The sequence below is a fragment of the Bombus flavifrons genome, chromosome 14 (assembly GCF_040668555.2).
Source record: "Bombus flavifrons isolate JBK064 chromosome 14, iyBomFlav1_principal, whole genome shotgun sequence".
Classification (NCBI taxonomy): Eukaryota; Metazoa; Arthropoda; class Insecta; order Hymenoptera; family Apidae; genus Bombus; species Bombus flavifrons.
This window is the reverse complement of record NC_138455.1, coordinates 8,452,877-8,468,939: the sequence shown is the minus strand read 5'-3', so window position 1 is coordinate 8,468,939 and position 16,063 is coordinate 8,452,877. Positions and strand designations below refer to the sequence as shown.

The following is a 16,063-nucleotide window of genomic DNA, read 5'->3' as shown; positions in this document are numbered from 1 at the left end:
TTGAATAACGTACAATAATTAATTTATTTATAATTTTGCCAATTTGTTGAAATTACATAATCTGGGTATGTTTAATAATCAAATTGCAATGTATATATATAATATATACACATTCAATTAGTTACATTAACTAACAGATTCAAGTGTTAATCACATTTATTATAGACATTAATGCTAAATTATAATTGAATTTAAATTTTTATATGTAATTAATAGGAAACAACTCATCTACCTGATAACATCTCTACTTGTCTAAAAATATGAAAAGGCAAATAAATGCAAGCACTTTTGACTATTTTATTCAAAATATTTCTCGCTTTCCGTCGATAAAAGAATTTAAAGTTTATTATTATTATTGCAAAAAGCATGTACTACAATATTACAAGCACATCAGAGTTATAGAAAAGAGAGAGAGAGAGAGAGAGAGAGAGAGAGAGACAGACAGACAGACAGACAGAGACAGAGAAATAGAGAGAGAAAAAGAGAGAGACAGGCAAATAAATGTAGGAATGTAATTTTTATTTGTTAGATCTCGACGGTTTATAAGCAATAAATATAATTCACGCCTTAATTTATATCTGATGATATTTTATTTGGATCAAATTAAATTTGATACATGCACTCAGTGAAAGGTGTTATCAGGGGACGAGAGAGTAGATGATGTATGTATCGAAGAACAAATAAAAGGGTTGTCTAGATCAAACATTCTACATATATAGAATTTGATACACCTTCCCTTTACGTTCTCCGACTATACAATCTTGAGAAAAATTCTCTATACTCTCGTCAAACTTTCGTTCAAACTGGAGCTTTGGTTGGAGCGTTTTTTCCAATTAAATCTTCCTGTCGCACAGCGACATAGAAGTCCTACTGTATTCACAGAATAAAATACACGTATAATAGATACACCGCATTTCGACACCTGTCGATATTATCGTAAAAGTTTTTTTAACACTCAGAACTTTTTTAAGAGCTTCACGTTGAACATTATATTTGTAAGCTCATTCTTTCTCTTAATAATTTGTTTTTTTTTTCACACGAAACGATTATAGGTCTTGTTCGATCGCTCTAAATAGTTGCATTGATTCGGCTTAGTCCTACTTACATGGTACAGTATTGTTTTCCGCGAATGCAACAAATTGGGTAAACACGAAGTCTCACAGCTCAATTCCACCGAATTATTTTTTCTGAATCACATCGATCAACTATATAAATCATTTGACAAAAACTTTCTTGGATAATAAAACATTTCACAAATATTGCTAAGTAATACTTTGATTACCATATTGTTTAGCTTATTTACCATAAATTACTTAAAAGCAACGAGATATCGGCCTCGTTATCGATGAAACTTCGTGTTTGCCAAATCAGAAAATGTAAAGCGAACTCAGTCTTTGGTTGGAGCGATCAAACCTTTGAAGATTTTCGACGTTTCATTTGTAAAATGGCTATTGGGTCAATATTTTTAACATTAATAAATTTTATATAAAAATCCATGTACCACTATATTTCGTTTAAAGCGTTCCAACTAAAATAAACAAATGATTTTTACAAGTACATTCTTGGAAATATTTTTCCGCATAATATCACTCGTCTTTCTCAAAATCATGTGACGGAAGATATTTTCTTCTTTTCATAAATGAATTTTGCAAAGGAACATAAGATATGAATGTGGGAAAAGAAACAAAATAATGAGAAAGGTAATGAAATACGACTTAATTGAAAATTTGTGAATATAATTAAGAAAAGTGAAATAGCACTTCATGTTCAATGGTGAGTTTGAGAAAGACGAGAGAAATAATCAGATACCTAAAGTATATATACAAATGTGGCAGAAATTAGATTTCACAAAATGTTATATAATATACAGGCGAGTGAAATTCTTAACAAAATAATAAGTCCTATCCAGGATAAAATTTCTTTATTACTCCTCCTCTAAAATCGTCCCGAATTCATAAATTTTCATACACATCGCTGTGCACCTACCACAACAACATTAATTACAGTTATTTTTTAGTTAATTACCTAAAAGTAAGAGATACAATAAGCGTAATTATTTTTATATGTACAATATATCTTTTTTGTTTGTTTCTTATTATGATTTCATGAAGTCTCTAGAATTTGCAACATTTGCACCATTATATTTTTCTCTTGATTTCGTATTACGGCTCGTGAAAGAACTTTTTTATTGCATACTTGGAAAAAATTTCTATGCTTCAAGTCTGGAAAATGAATGACTACCTGAAAGACTTTGCCATGGCCGTTCGTAATACACTTAAATTATAAATCTTCAGTCCAAGTGGCTAGGATATTATTCGTCTTGATCAGTGCCTACAAATTTCAAATAAACAACAGACAATGTGTTGCATATGTGAATGAAACCTTTTCTAAATAATAATAACAATTATGCGACAGATACTCTTGAATTTCGTCAGTTCTAAACTCATATATTTAATAATCTATTTTAAGTAACTATATGTATTTTTTTATAGGTGTCCTTCCTATTAGCCACACAGAAATATGAAATGTGTAATTGTAATAAATGTGTAATCTTTCTTTCAAATAAAACAACTGCTTCTTTCGTATCATCAATTATTAAATAAAAACATCTTAGAATCTCGATATTGTCAATTTTCTTGCTAACTTATTTTTTTATTCAATGCTTATATTTTAATGTAGTATCTCGATATACAGTTACATGGAATGGGAGACAATAATGCAGAAAGACTAAGAGGAAGAGAATAACGCGCATAAAAATGTGCGCAGATTCAGTAACTATTTTCATTTTCATGTTGGTTTTATCTAGTGGTAATTAAACTTTTCTTTTTATCTGCAAAATTATGTAACAAAGTATATGGATTATGTACCAGTAAATGCCTCAATCTCAATTTTCGTATAATTATACCAGTAGATTTTAAAAACTGTTTTTCTGCATAAACAACTAAATTTTTGTATGGCATTAGTACTCATTGATACGACGTTATATGTTTGATTTAAGCAGGAAGCTGATAATCCCTTATTTAAAGCTTAAACACAGACTCAGCTATTATTCTAATATTTATGTAATGTATCAATTTTTTGTAAAGAATTCTACTGGTATGAATATACATATATAAGATATACCCATTTTCCCAAATACTGTTACTTAAATCTTGCTATAAAGTACTTAACAAATTAATAGTACACAATTTCACTGTATGCCAATTTTTTGCATAAAATGAGTAATCAATTTACTTGCAAGCTAATTAATAAAATTTAATATATCATTATGCAGAAAAAATCGTTTCTTTCATATTTTGTATGGCAAATAAATTCATTAATCGTTATTCTTATTTCCACAGCTCGCAATTACTAAATTGAAAGACGAAAATTTTTACATGTTCTGTGTAGATATTATAAACCCTAACCATAATGTCATGAACTTGTCAAAATGTAATATATGATTTTCATGATACAAGCTTCTCAAACGCAACATTAAGATTTATATTTATATATAAATATAAATATATAAATATATTAATATTTATATATAAATATAAATATATAAATATAAATATTAATTTATATTTACATTTATATTAATTCAAAGTATGTTACTGAAATAGAAATGTGTGGCCCTCAAAACTATAAAACAATTAGAACCTCCTTTGTTATGTGCTAATATAAAGATTATTACTGTTAATAGTTTCATTATTTCACAGCCTGAAAGCTTTTAACATACTACTATTTTAACATACTTGTAAAGAAATAAGATGAATACTTTCTTATATATAAACTGAATGTATGTATATACAGTATTGAAATAAACATAAAAATCCACAGTAAATCAAATTAATTTGAGTTCATTAAGAGCTTCGAAAAAACGACATGTATTAAGATTATTTATAAAAGGTTTACTATACATTGTTCACAAGAGGTATCTATTCTATCTCTAGTTTATATCATTTAAATAAAATTTACAATCATAAATGTACACACAGAAATATACCGCCAAAAGTTTAGATTTCATATTTCAAAATAATATAATTTAGAATTAGCTTTTACAATATTTTATGGTGTACTAGTCATTACCTTCTCTCAGATTTATCTAATTGTCAAAAATACGAATATGTATTCCAAACATGCAAAATTTCTAAAAGAACACTCAAACGAAAATCTCTTTGTAATACTTCTGGAATTAAAATAATTAATGCTGTGTTTGAGAAAGCCTATGATATAATTTTAGTAACTTCATTAAACATGTTTCAACGGTATCATTTGCATATGAGTAAAAAAATGAGAAAGGAGTTCTGCCAAGTTTTTGATAAATATGAGGCTATAATTTTGTCAAATATAAAAGTTCCCTTGCGTTGAACAAAACTATTTTTTGTTTCAGAAAACAAAGAGTATGTACATTATATTATTTTCATATTTATCTATTAACATCTAAAAAGATATTTATATCAAGAAATGAAGAAACATAACAACAGTCTGAAACTAATACTAAATTTAATATACCAAAAAGAAATGAACTACTCCTTATAAAGATTTAATGAAACACTGTGACTGCCTCGAATAATTGTGACTGTTCAAGTAGCAAGGAAACAAACGACTTAGAGAAATAAATTATAGTCTATTTCATGGTCAAAACAACTTGGTACTTGCAATGAAATTGACACTGTTCCGTTGTCATCGCTGTAACAGGCAACTGATCAGAGTATTTCTGCAATCTAGCCGTACCGCATTTCGCATTAACGAGCACGTAGTGTATGTTCAGTCTCCAGAAGGTAGACAGACATAGGCAAGGTAAAGTTAGCGAAGCCCCCAGTGACGTATTGGCGGCAACAGGGGTGCCGATAGCAGGCATCATGTCACTTCCATCGCTAATGAATTTGTTTTATTTGCCCGTACAAGCTGCTGTTGCTGTGGTTTACCATCGCAAGTTGCATTTTCCACTCCATCCACCTTCATATCCAAATTTTCACTATAATCAATTATGGAATCATTGATAACAGATATTTTCAAAGTAGTCAAAGATACTAAATTTTTACTTATGTAGTTGAACAATGAATATGCTTACCTATTACTATTAAGCGTAATTTCCCCGGACGTTGGGATTTGTTGCGCCTGACTCTGCGTCTGTTGTTGCTGCCTTGCGAGACTCGCCAATTTGCTCTGTGTGATAAAGCCAGGTAGCAGAGTGGACGGCGGATGTTTTTGTGGCAGAACTATCGTTGACTGATTATTCACAACGTGAGTGCTATTTGAAAGATTATTAGAGTTATTTATATGAGACAATGGCCCATTTTGATGTCCATTGCCAAAGTTTGTAATTGTTCCACTAGTTGTGGTACTTGCACTAAACACTCTGACTCCAGCACTACCACTGCCACAGCTACCGCCATTCCTATTATTCGTTGGACTAGTCAAGGATTTAGACAGAATGGAAACAGGATTGCTGTTGTTTGGTAATTGTCTATGTTGTTGCTGTTTAGACTGGTTCGACTGTGTCTCAGTAGCACCACTTACGCATTGCGTAGATACTACACTCGACGTTGTCGGTTGGTTGGTTGTACACGAGAAAGACGACGGGACTGTAGAACTCGTAGAAGTATTTACAACACTAAAACCACTACCACTGCACTGAGGCCGACTCTGTTGTGTTGCAGGCTGTGCCAAAAGACTGCTAGGTAGCGGAGTCACAACAAAATGTGAACTACCCAGTTCGTCTGTCCGCATATCGTTAGAGTTATTATCCGATAGACCACTAATGCACGCACTACCGGTTATACTCGCAACGGCAAGATCAAAGTCCGATAGCGTATCCACCGAGAAATAATCAGCGATATTGAATTCTGATGTAAAAGGTGGTTCATCTCCTACACGCTCGGGCTCTACTTCCACACAGATAGATGTCGCTTCAGGTGGGAACGGGTATGGAAGCGGTTTCGATGGAGTTAATGTTGGCTCTATATCTGAGTCCGTATCACTACTTTCTTCACTTGGACTATGCACTGACACAGGTGGAGTCTTTGGTCGGAAGTGTAACCTTTATCACAGATAAATTTATAAATTAGTTCGTTTATTCTAAGATCAAATTTCTATGTCTTGTCATTTAACATACCACTCCTTCTTGATTGGAATTGTTGATGTGGCAGTTGTATCAGATTCCACTGGTTCCCGTTTTGGTTGATGTATTGTAAAATCTAGAGAAGACCACATATCATCCATATCGGTTGAACAGCGATCCAATATTACTCTGAAAGTGACATAATATTAAACGATATTAAGAGATATCACTTTTACATAGCTATTTCTAAATATTTAGATATCATACCTGCCACCCCGACCAATTCGCCGCCGCGCAAAACCAATACATCTCGGTACTGGTTTGCTGATACTGGTCAGTGCAAACCTATACTTCTTATCAGCCAAGCCCCCTTCACTTTTATCACACCAAGGCCAGTTTCCAAATCCACCTGATACAGGCTGCAAAGAGAAAATCTCTATATCTACAATCCTGAAAAAAAGAACTTTAAGACTATTTCCACACTTTTAAAATAATTCGTAGCGATTTTCATTGACACCCATGATACATTAAACAGCTTGTGTAAAATTAAACAATACATAGTCCTGTTTCAAATACATACAATATTCGGTATACGTGTGTTTATGTCAGAACGAATCGTAAAATAAAAATTTGGAACAACTTAGCTGCACTCACTGGTAGATAAGTGCTATTTCTATTTCGTCGGAAAGTGAATTGACCCTCATCAGGAGTGTCTTCATCATCGCGATCTGAAGGAACCGAGGGCTGAGAATGTGAATGAGATGGGAGCGGACTATCTTCGTCTGAACTTATTAGCGGGTCCAGCCCGCTTCCAAGAACACCAGGCCGACTTCCTCGACCACCTCCGCTACCTGTTCCACCCCGTACACCATTATCTTCCAAATTTCCTCCCCTGCTATCGGTTTTATGCTTTCGCTTCTTATATTGTCTTTTTTCTTTCCTGGGTACTACATCATCCTAAAATAAACAATAATGTATTGTCATTAGTAAAACTTCTTTTTTAGAATATTAGAGTAATATGGAACCTTAAAAAAATACTCACTTTACTACAGACTTTATTTGCCCAATTTTGATGAACACCAAACTGATTCGTGAACAGTGGAGCAAAAGCAGGTCTTGGTGTCTTCAACGCTGATACTTCTGCCAATATTTGTCCGTTAAAGTCTTGTGCCTGATATCTGTAAAGTTCATTAATTATATAATATTCGAAATCTAATTCTATAGGGAGAGAAATATAAAAAAATTGGAAAATCGTGTCCATACCTTTTTTCATATACTTCAATTGTAAGATGTAAATGTTCTCGTTTGGTTTTCTCTCTTCTTTTAACCATTTCTAAAAGGGTAACTGCTCTACTAAGATCCCTACGGAGCTTCAGCATTTTTTCATAACTAGTTTCGTCATTTTTACGATGTTTACGCGTTTGCATTTTTTCCGTTCTACGTCTAAACGCTAAATAAGGATTATTGGCAGCTGAACCAAACCGATGTTCTGTTTTAACCGTTAATAGAAGAGGATGTTGCTGAGACAGAGAAAGGGCACAATGATGTTAATAAAATTTTATCAGTAATTATTAACCATTACATATATAAAATGTAAAAGCTTACAGTTTTAAGACGCTTATTCAGCCAGTAATCAAACACAGCAACAATTAAATCATCATCCTCTTTCAGAAGTGCTTTAGCTTCGTTAAGAGTGACTACAGTTTGTCCTGAACTTTTCTCTAAACGATCCATCATTTCTTCAAATTGAAGAGGAGTCAAGTCCATCTTACGACTTTGTACTGCAACCCATTTTTCATCTTCCGAATCCATATCATAGTCTGGAATATCTTGTTCCATAGCAAAAGCTTTAGAAAAAACGTATACAATTATTAAATCTGTTATATATACAATAATATTGATCATTAAATATTAAAAATTGTTTATCATATTCTCTTACGTTGCATGTGTATAAGTTGACGAGGTAGCCTATAGTCAGCTGGATATATTTTGTCATAAGCTTCCACATCTGTTAAATCAGTTACCTCAGGGGTAGGAATGATCAGACCTGTGCATATTGCTCTTTGCAAGTGATGTTCCTACACAAACAGTTAGTACAATAAATAATATGAAATTTGATAAAATATAAAATTATTTAAACTTTTGCTTTTTCATATGCTACTATAAGGAGGAATAAGAAAATTTAAATATTATGCACAAATCTATAATGTACAATGATATTTAATAATATGTTATATATATTTGTAAAATAGCATTTAAACATATATTTTAATGAAGGTCAATCAAATACATTGAATATATTGATAAAATAAGAATAAAGCAGGAAATAATGGAAATGACATATTTAAAATACATAAAGTATAAGCAGAGACAGCTAAATAACATGAAAATCATACTACACAACATATCAGTAGATACACATTATTAGCGTTGTTTCAATAAGATACCATTATTGTATATAATGACAACATACTATTAAATGCTTACTGTTTACATATTTGGGAACAGAAAGAAATAATCATCATACAAAAATTATATTACTAAACATAATATGCTATAAAAAGAATGTAATAATTAGAAAAACTGAAAACTAAAAAATTCTTGTACGTTAAACAGCAACGTTAAACCATCTATTTTGATTCCATCGTTACTTCAGTATACAAAGCTGACAGCTGTCAATAGCGACGTAAGAAGGTGTACAGAAGTATGAGGAACAACAATAACATATAAAATATTTTTATCAATTACGTTTAACAATAAAAATAAGGAATATCTAGACATAATAATGGTAAAGAAAGGTGCCATCTATCGGTTGTTTACGAAGATGTAGATGAGAGTAAGATGGCGGACAGGGAAAACATGCTGGAAGAAGGTTGAACGTTCGACTTACACATTCCTCCTCCTTTTCCATGCCGCTGGGCATTTGGGGCACAGCACGATTAATGGCCGAGTAATCTGGCAGATCCGGTAGTTCCTCAGCCATATAAATCGGCATGGGCTTGGAAGCGTCCAGGGCACGGGCCCTGAACGACAGCTTGCTCATCCTGAGGCGGCTGGCTCGCGTGTTGACAACCGAGGTGGCTGGTGTCGAACCGTGAGACCAGTCGGGTCGGCTCGGGCCTCGGACTTAAGGAACGTGAACCTGACTGGGCCTGGTTAGGGGCCCTGCGGCCGTAATACCCGGCACAGAGAGCGCTCAGGGCCTCATCGTTCTCCGGCCATCGCGCTGGAACACGGTCACTCAGTCACCAAACGAGATATATCACTTCGAAAACATGTTTGCGTGACACGGTCCCTGCTCAAAGCCATCATGGCCGACGCACAGCCATTTAACACGTTCAGCTCGAGCAGTTCCGCGATGCGACGTGCGCCGCGCGGGAATCGGCTTGCTACCGCCACCGGTCGACTCACGAGCGTCTATTGGATGCTTCGCGTTTCCCTTTGTTATAAGCCTCGTTCACACTCCCTTCGATTTACCAGTGTTCAAAACTCTATCGAATCAAATATCTTTCAAAATATTTGTCAGTCTATAATAATATTCGAATTAAATGCTACACATACATTTTAATAGTTTCCAGAAATGTATATCTCGTTTATGCGACTTATAACATTGTCTGGTGGCGTCGAAATTTTTAAGGCTTTTTAAACCTATCACTTTATATTTCATAAAAACAAATCAAAGACTTTTTAATTATATGGTATTATTAAAAAGTAAACATGAATAAATATTCGGTTACAGGTTTACAGCAAAAAATTTTATATGTGTATTTTTTAACAGTACTAAGGTTAACATTTTTTCATCGCGTTATGAAAACATAGATTAAAAAAAAATGGAATTAATTGCAAGATTTACATTTATATATTTGATAGTAACTTAGAAGAATTAATGGTGATAAGACTTAATTATACTTTCTGATATAATGATAGTATTTACATACATTTATGTTTTGTATTTTAAGTGACTTTAATTTGCGCACGCGTCGCGTATGCGAGGATATTTTAAATTTTAAATCTTTCACAGAGTGCAAGAATTGGAAATTAGTTGATATTATTAGATGATATTGTTTATTCTTTTTATTTACAATTTCGATATTAAAATGAAGCACATTTTAATTTAACTAGATATCTTTCTAATACATTCTAACTTTTAATAACACAAAAAGATATTTTCGTTATTGTAATTTCCTCATGTAATGTAAACGGAAAACCGAGTTCAAAAAATTTTAACAATAATATTACTATTATATTTTGGAGACTAATAAAGTAAAAATAAAATGGAAAATGTAAATAAAAAAGTATAAGTGTTAATATCTTCCGTTTGAACGGAAACTTAGGTTAGATGTATTGGTGCAACATGTCGAAGCAACGAATCTAAAGTTAGATATTAATTCCATTAATTTGAAATCAGTTATAGCGATGGTTCATCGTAGAATATTTTATTTAATTGAAGGAATCTTTGGTTGAAGTTAAATCATATTCCCGCGTATCGACATGACGCAGAGTATTGCAATTCTTTCTGTGATTCCTAGGTTATCTTACCATCTTCGAATTCAACTTCCAAACTTAACAATATTTGATATTTTGCCAGGTATTACTTTTGACATACACTTTCTTTCATACCCGTAGAGCTCGTAATTTTTCAGCTCAAGAGACCTTTTCGCAGCAAGCACGTGTTAAAACGCACTACTACTACGACATGCTGAGTACTGTATTTGCGCATTTGGGTTTCAGATATTGGCGGAAAATCCACCCATTTTAAATTTTCAATGCATTTTTCTAATATATCTTACAACTTACGCGTAATAATTTCTTAATCTTTTATTGCAGAAGACTTAAAGATAACATTTTCCCGTGTTTTTGTTCTTAGAAACATTAATTATACAATATGAACATGTCTCTTCATAGACTTAGAAACTAGTCTTTTTTTTTCTTTCAAATAAATTTGATACACTGTCAAAATTACAAAGTGCAGATACAGTTGTAGCTGATTGTAATTTGTTTTTACCATATACAGATAAGTTACCATCTGTAAAATGGACACAAACAACATGGGCTGGTATCAAATCACTAGCTTCAAATCTGAGATAAAAAGATAAAAATTATGCAGTTGCAGTTTCTCAGACAAAAGTCTAGCTTCAGCTATGTCAGAGTATGTAATTGCACATATTTTTATTTTTGAATGTGATCAGAGACAGCAATATCAAAATCAAAAAGATAAAGAGTGGATAACAGATGGGAAAATTTCTGATCACAGACTTATTTGTGATTTGTTTGGAGTATTCTACGTTTAGGAAATATTGGGAAGACAAGTAATTATATTACGAAGTGTTTTTTGTTATTAGTAGTATAAATACTAGTTAACTTTATATAAAAATGTTTTTAATTTTTGAAGTTGCAGAAAAATTAAAAATGTTTGGAGCCACCATATGGGAAGTGATGAGAACACCACTTAAAGAGAACTTAAATTATCTTTGATGAACATAGAACAATTGCACATTTGTCTGAAATGCTCACAAATTGCGATTATATTATTAATGTTTTACCATCTAAATCTAGTATTTTAGGTTTGTTAAACAGAAATATATTACAGAATTGTAAAAATCATGGCAATGTTCTTATCAATATAGGTTGAGGTAAAATAATTAAAGAGATAGATTTATTAAACGCACTTGAGCAACAATAGATTTCAGGAACAATTTTAGATGTTTTTACAGAAGAACCATTGCTAAAAGAAAGTAAATTGTGAACATTAACACAAGTAATTACATACATACATACATTAATTAAAACTAAATCCAATTTTCTCTTACTAATATATTACAAAATAATAGGAAATATTTTTATGCAGGTTATCATTACACCACATACCTCAGGTGTAAATCGTGCTAAAGATGTAACAAAATATTTTGTTTAAAATTATCAAAGATATATTAAAAGTGCAAAATTGCAAAATATAACAAATTTACAAGATGGTTATTAAGTACTTGAATAGTTTAACTATACATAGAATTTCGTATCAAATTTTTAGACATTGTTTATTCAGTATAAAATTAACATAAATGTAGATAATTATTATAATTTATAAATAAGAAAATAGCTGATCTAATAATTTATTATGTATGACAGTATGTTACTTACAGAAAATATTTTTAAAAATAATTACTTTGTATTTTCAATAGCTGAACTTGGTTTCAAACCTCGTATACTGAGATCATAAACCACTTCTTCTACCTTTTTAACCGCATATTTTAAGCCATCAAAACGTTTTCTTAGAGAATCATTTTTCAAATTTAGGAGTCTAAAGCCTGCACTTAGATCATTTATAAATCGTGCTATTTCTATAGGTCGATTATAATCACCACTAGTGACACTATTTACAGCAAAACGACTCTGAAATATAATATTCAAATAAGTAATTGCAACAGATGTGTTATACAATATGCTTACCAATTCTGCAGACAATTGTAATAGTCCCATTAGGTAGTCTTCTAAGTCCAAATGGAAACCATCCTCTCTATCATTACTAACTACATGTACAGTATCGAAATATATTAGATACAAATAAATGAAAGAAATTTCTTTAAACAATTACATACCTCCTAACATTTCTGCAGCAGTGTCTTTGCTAAGTAGAACTTTAATTTCTAAATATATTATTAAAGATGCTAGGAAACATAATTTTTGTGTGACAAAACGCCATTGGTCATGATATTTGTAATACTGGTTTTTCGGCACGACATCTGCAAGTCTTGCATAGTTCTTACGTACATCTTCAAACAATGCTCTTGATGTTGTACAATATTCATATATAACTGCAAATAAAAAAATAATAACTACTTTGATAATTTCGTGATTTATTAAACACACATACTTGAGTTTTCTTTAAAGTTATCTTCATTATGTATGTTTTGCAATATCATCAAAATGTCCCTGGAGTTCTTTTCAAGTTCTCTTACAATAGCACGGATTTCCTTTAGCATAAAAAGAATTTTAATCATTTTTTATACATAGTATGTCCTTAATTAATTTTAATATTCGTTATTTCAAAAAATTAAAAATGGTAAACAACAAAAAAGGGTTAATGTATCGTAACCTAAAACATGTACAGAATAAACATAAGGATAAACATGTATTTAAAAAGAAATAATCCATTTTGTTTATAACTATGAATTAATCAATAGGAATAAAATTTGTTTGAAGTAGTAGTACAATTATTTAGCATTTACGTTATCTTATCACATAATTTCAATATTAGTAAAATATTATTAGGATATACCTCACGCGATACTTCTTCGTTGATTAAGTAAGTCTGAAAAGAATTAAAGATTTCTGCTATTCTATCACCCATATTTCTTGTTATTGCTTGTAAAATATCTTTTTAAAGACAATGTACCTTAGTATTTGGGCAAAACACTTAACAATTCGATATATATACACATGATAGTAAACAATTCATACGATAGATGGCATCATTGTAATTATCAAATTCCAAATATTGAAAATTTATTTGTTGTAAAATATAAATATAGTTAATCATAATTTGCTGCTTTATACTTTCATCTTATCCTTATAAAAAAATCTAAAATGAATACTGACATAGTATAAATAAAAACTTAATATTTATTTTTTCCTAATTTTTTCGTTAATAATGAGTAATTCCAAGAAACATCATAAATTAAATACCAGACAAGAAAATAAATTATCATTGCGGCACTCTATCAATTATTGTAGTACTGTATACATTATCACAATTTATTTGTCATATTTTGTCTGGCTACGTATTTCCATCTTCTACTAGAATTCTTTAAAAGCATATACTACATAACTTCTCCGTGTTGTTCGCTAGTTGTTCGTACGAAGAATATCGAAAACTTAGAAAAGAAGAGGCTAGTACTGGTATAAATATTGATATTAGTAGCATCTTACAAGGAATTTTATTCTCATTGTAAATTGAACATTCAACATGTCGATATTGTCCAGCAAGTACATGTACAACTGTATGAATAATACGATTAATGTTAATTAATATAAATTTGGATCAATTAACAAGATACATTACATGAATATAGAAAAGGAAATAATCGTTTAATACGAGGATAGTATAGAGTCGCGATAGCGGTTTGCACAGGTCGGGAACCGAGTCCGTAAGCGCGCAAGCTGTAAGCTGCAAGGTCTCGCGCGGTATATAAATAGAAACCAGTAGGTCCTGCTGTGAAGTCGAGGAAGGTGGTTGGAATTCTACAGGATGCCTCTACGTAGCTCGTAGAGGATACCTCAGGGAATCTGCGGGCGTGTCATTGATCCCGATACACGCGTTCAAGTATCCGAACGAGACTGGCTTTATTGAAAAGTTCACGCCCACGTTTATGAACTCGCAAGAGCTGCGAGCTGCGATCAACTTTGCTAGGAATTCCTGAATAAATCTACTTGATACAAATAACGAAAGGATTTTCTAATATTAATATTGAAAATCTCTAAATTCATTTCTACCGATGAAACGCTTAATTCTCTGAAAATTAAGCATTGCATTAAATACGAACAAAAAGCAGAAAAGCGGAACAATAACAGAAGAAGTTAGAATTTACATAGTAATGCCGAATAATTGGAGATACGTATCCATGTAAATCTCTATATGCGTTTCTCACCATTTTAAATCACCATGAAAGATTCAAAAGAGTAAATGTCCTTGTTGGTAAATGTCCTTCAAGCTTGAACATCTTCACACTTCATGTACGATATTCGAAAGTCTCAGTATTATAATGCAATCAATGGCCAGGAAGTTCTACAATCTACAAGTACCGATGCGCTCTATTAGTCTGAACTTATTATTACTTATATGAACTTACTTATGAACTTACAAAATAAATTATCGCCAAAATCTATCGCTAACTTTTTATTGATTTGTTTTGCCACTTTATCGTATCATATTATTTTATCATATTCATGTTTTTACCAATAGTAACGCTATACACAAGTATCGAATAACAATAGCAATAAGTGAAAATTTCAATACAATCTTTCAACCAATGAGTTGTCCACAACACGACCACCTTCTAGCAATAGTAATTGCATTTCATTTGTTAAAATGGTGATTTTTGTGCCCGATATGTAAAAGAGTTTACATTGGTGTGTATCAACACGCAAGTGCGAGCAAATGGATCGAAGAGGATCTTGTCGAGGAGAAAGGAAACGGCAAAGACGAAGAAGAAGAAGCAGAAGGCTGGTCGACGATGATCCGTTAAACTTGCATTCCTTAAGGCGCCAATCTTAATAAAATCTTGGTACCGTAGGCTATCGCAGAATTTTTGGTACCATGTGCTCCGCGTGTACAATTTATTTTTAGTCGTATAATCTTATCTTCCGACGAAAGATTATGCCTTAGGTGTAGTTTTGAAATATATTTTACTATAACCAATACAACGAAAAGCTTATTTCCTGTTTGAGTCGAAGAAGGAATTATTAGAAAATTCTGCACACCGAATGGAATTCGATTTGACAGGACATCTTCTGATGCTGAGAAGAACATCAATGGAAATTAAAACATCCGTATACTTGGCTCGTCTCGAGTCGAGAATAAATTGCGATAATTACAGCATGATATATATATATAAGTTGTCGTAAAACGAGGTTCAGGCATTCGGCAAATTTCTCGATTAATATTCATGCCTTTTCGCGTTACTGTCACGACTGTTACACGAAGCGTAAGAGGAATCTAGTAGCTGCTCAATATTTGTACGTTAAACAGGTTTTCTTGTTCGTTTTCGTCGCGGTAATGTCAATACGCTGATAGAGATACGCAAACACGAATACATCAGCAACAAAGGGAATCGTTCGATTCCTATAGCGTCCTTATCAAATACGAAACACTATTTTTAAATCATATTGCTTCCTCTTCGCTTGTGTCGTGATTACTTGTATCGTATACGATATGTAACGTGACGAAGAGAATAAAAACGTTGCATTTGTGGATCGTATTGAAATTAAGCAAGCAATATTATACAAGAGACAAACTCA

At 32.0% G+C, this 16,063-nt stretch overlaps 3 protein-coding genes across 4 annotated transcripts; 1 reads left to right on the top strand and 2 right to left on the bottom strand.

Annotated features, from left to right (window-relative positions):
- Positions 1 to 4,541: 4,541 nt before the first annotated feature.
- Positions 4,542 to 9,442, bottom strand: E(Pc) (Enhancer of Polycomb). The gene is made up of 10 exons (XM_069127877.1): positions 8,940 to 9,442; positions 7,989 to 8,127; positions 7,655 to 7,896; positions 7,313 to 7,569; positions 7,092 to 7,227; positions 6,704 to 7,006; positions 6,317 to 6,468; positions 6,104 to 6,238; positions 5,060 to 6,028; positions 4,542 to 4,963 (listed from the first exon to the last, which is right to left on the bottom strand). Exons 1-10 carry the CDS (start codon positions 9,090 to 9,092, stop codon positions 4,846 to 4,848), a joined length of 2,604 nt encoding a protein of 867 aa, XP_068983978.1. The 5' UTR covers positions 9,093 to 9,442; the 3' UTR covers positions 4,542 to 4,845.
- A 299-nt stretch (positions 9,443 to 9,741) lies between these two features.
- On the top strand, positions 9,742 to 12,033 carry LOC138186610 (glyoxylate/hydroxypyruvate reductase A). Its single transcript, XM_069126652.1, is given in 7 exon segments — positions 9,742 to 10,637; positions 10,986 to 11,159; positions 11,162 to 11,320; positions 11,323 to 11,358; positions 11,442 to 11,521; positions 11,523 to 11,807; positions 11,898 to 12,033. Coding segments are annotated over 7 exon segments (963 nt in total). The 5' UTR covers positions 9,742 to 10,540; the 3' UTR covers positions 12,030 to 12,033.
- trsn (translin) lies at positions 12,033 to 15,482 on the bottom strand. 2 transcript variants are annotated; one of them, XM_069126640.1, is made up of 5 exons: positions 14,695 to 15,482; positions 12,921 to 13,020; positions 12,646 to 12,861; positions 12,497 to 12,576; positions 12,033 to 12,439 (listed from the first exon to the last, which is right to left on the bottom strand). In XM_069126640.1, the coding sequence occupies exons 1-5, from the start codon at positions 14,695 to 14,697 to the stop codon at positions 12,209 to 12,211; spliced, it is 630 nt and encodes a 209-aa protein (XP_068982741.1). In that variant the 5' UTR covers positions 14,698 to 15,482; the 3' UTR covers positions 12,033 to 12,208. The 2 variants fall into 2 exon arrangements, with proteins under 2 accessions (XP_068982741.1, XP_068982740.1); XM_069126639.1 differs by lacking the exon at positions 14,695 to 15,482 and adding an exon at positions 13,326 to 13,484.
- Positions 15,483 to 16,063: the final 581 nt, after the last annotated feature.

Excerpts from the sequence above, each read along its gene's own strand:
- trsn (XM_069126639.1), bottom strand. The coding sequence starts at position 13,397 with ATGGGTGATAGAATAGCAGAAATCTTTAATTCTTTTCAGACTTACTTA. Across the intron at positions 12,862-12,920 it reads TAACTTTAAAGAAAACTCAA|TTATATATGAATATTGTACA; the intron begins GTATGTGTGTTT and ends TTTTATTTGCAG. Across the intron at positions 12,577-12,645 it reads TGCTGCAGAAATGTTAGGAG|TTAGTAATGATAGAGAGGAT; the intron begins GTATGTAATTGT and ends CTGTACATGTAG.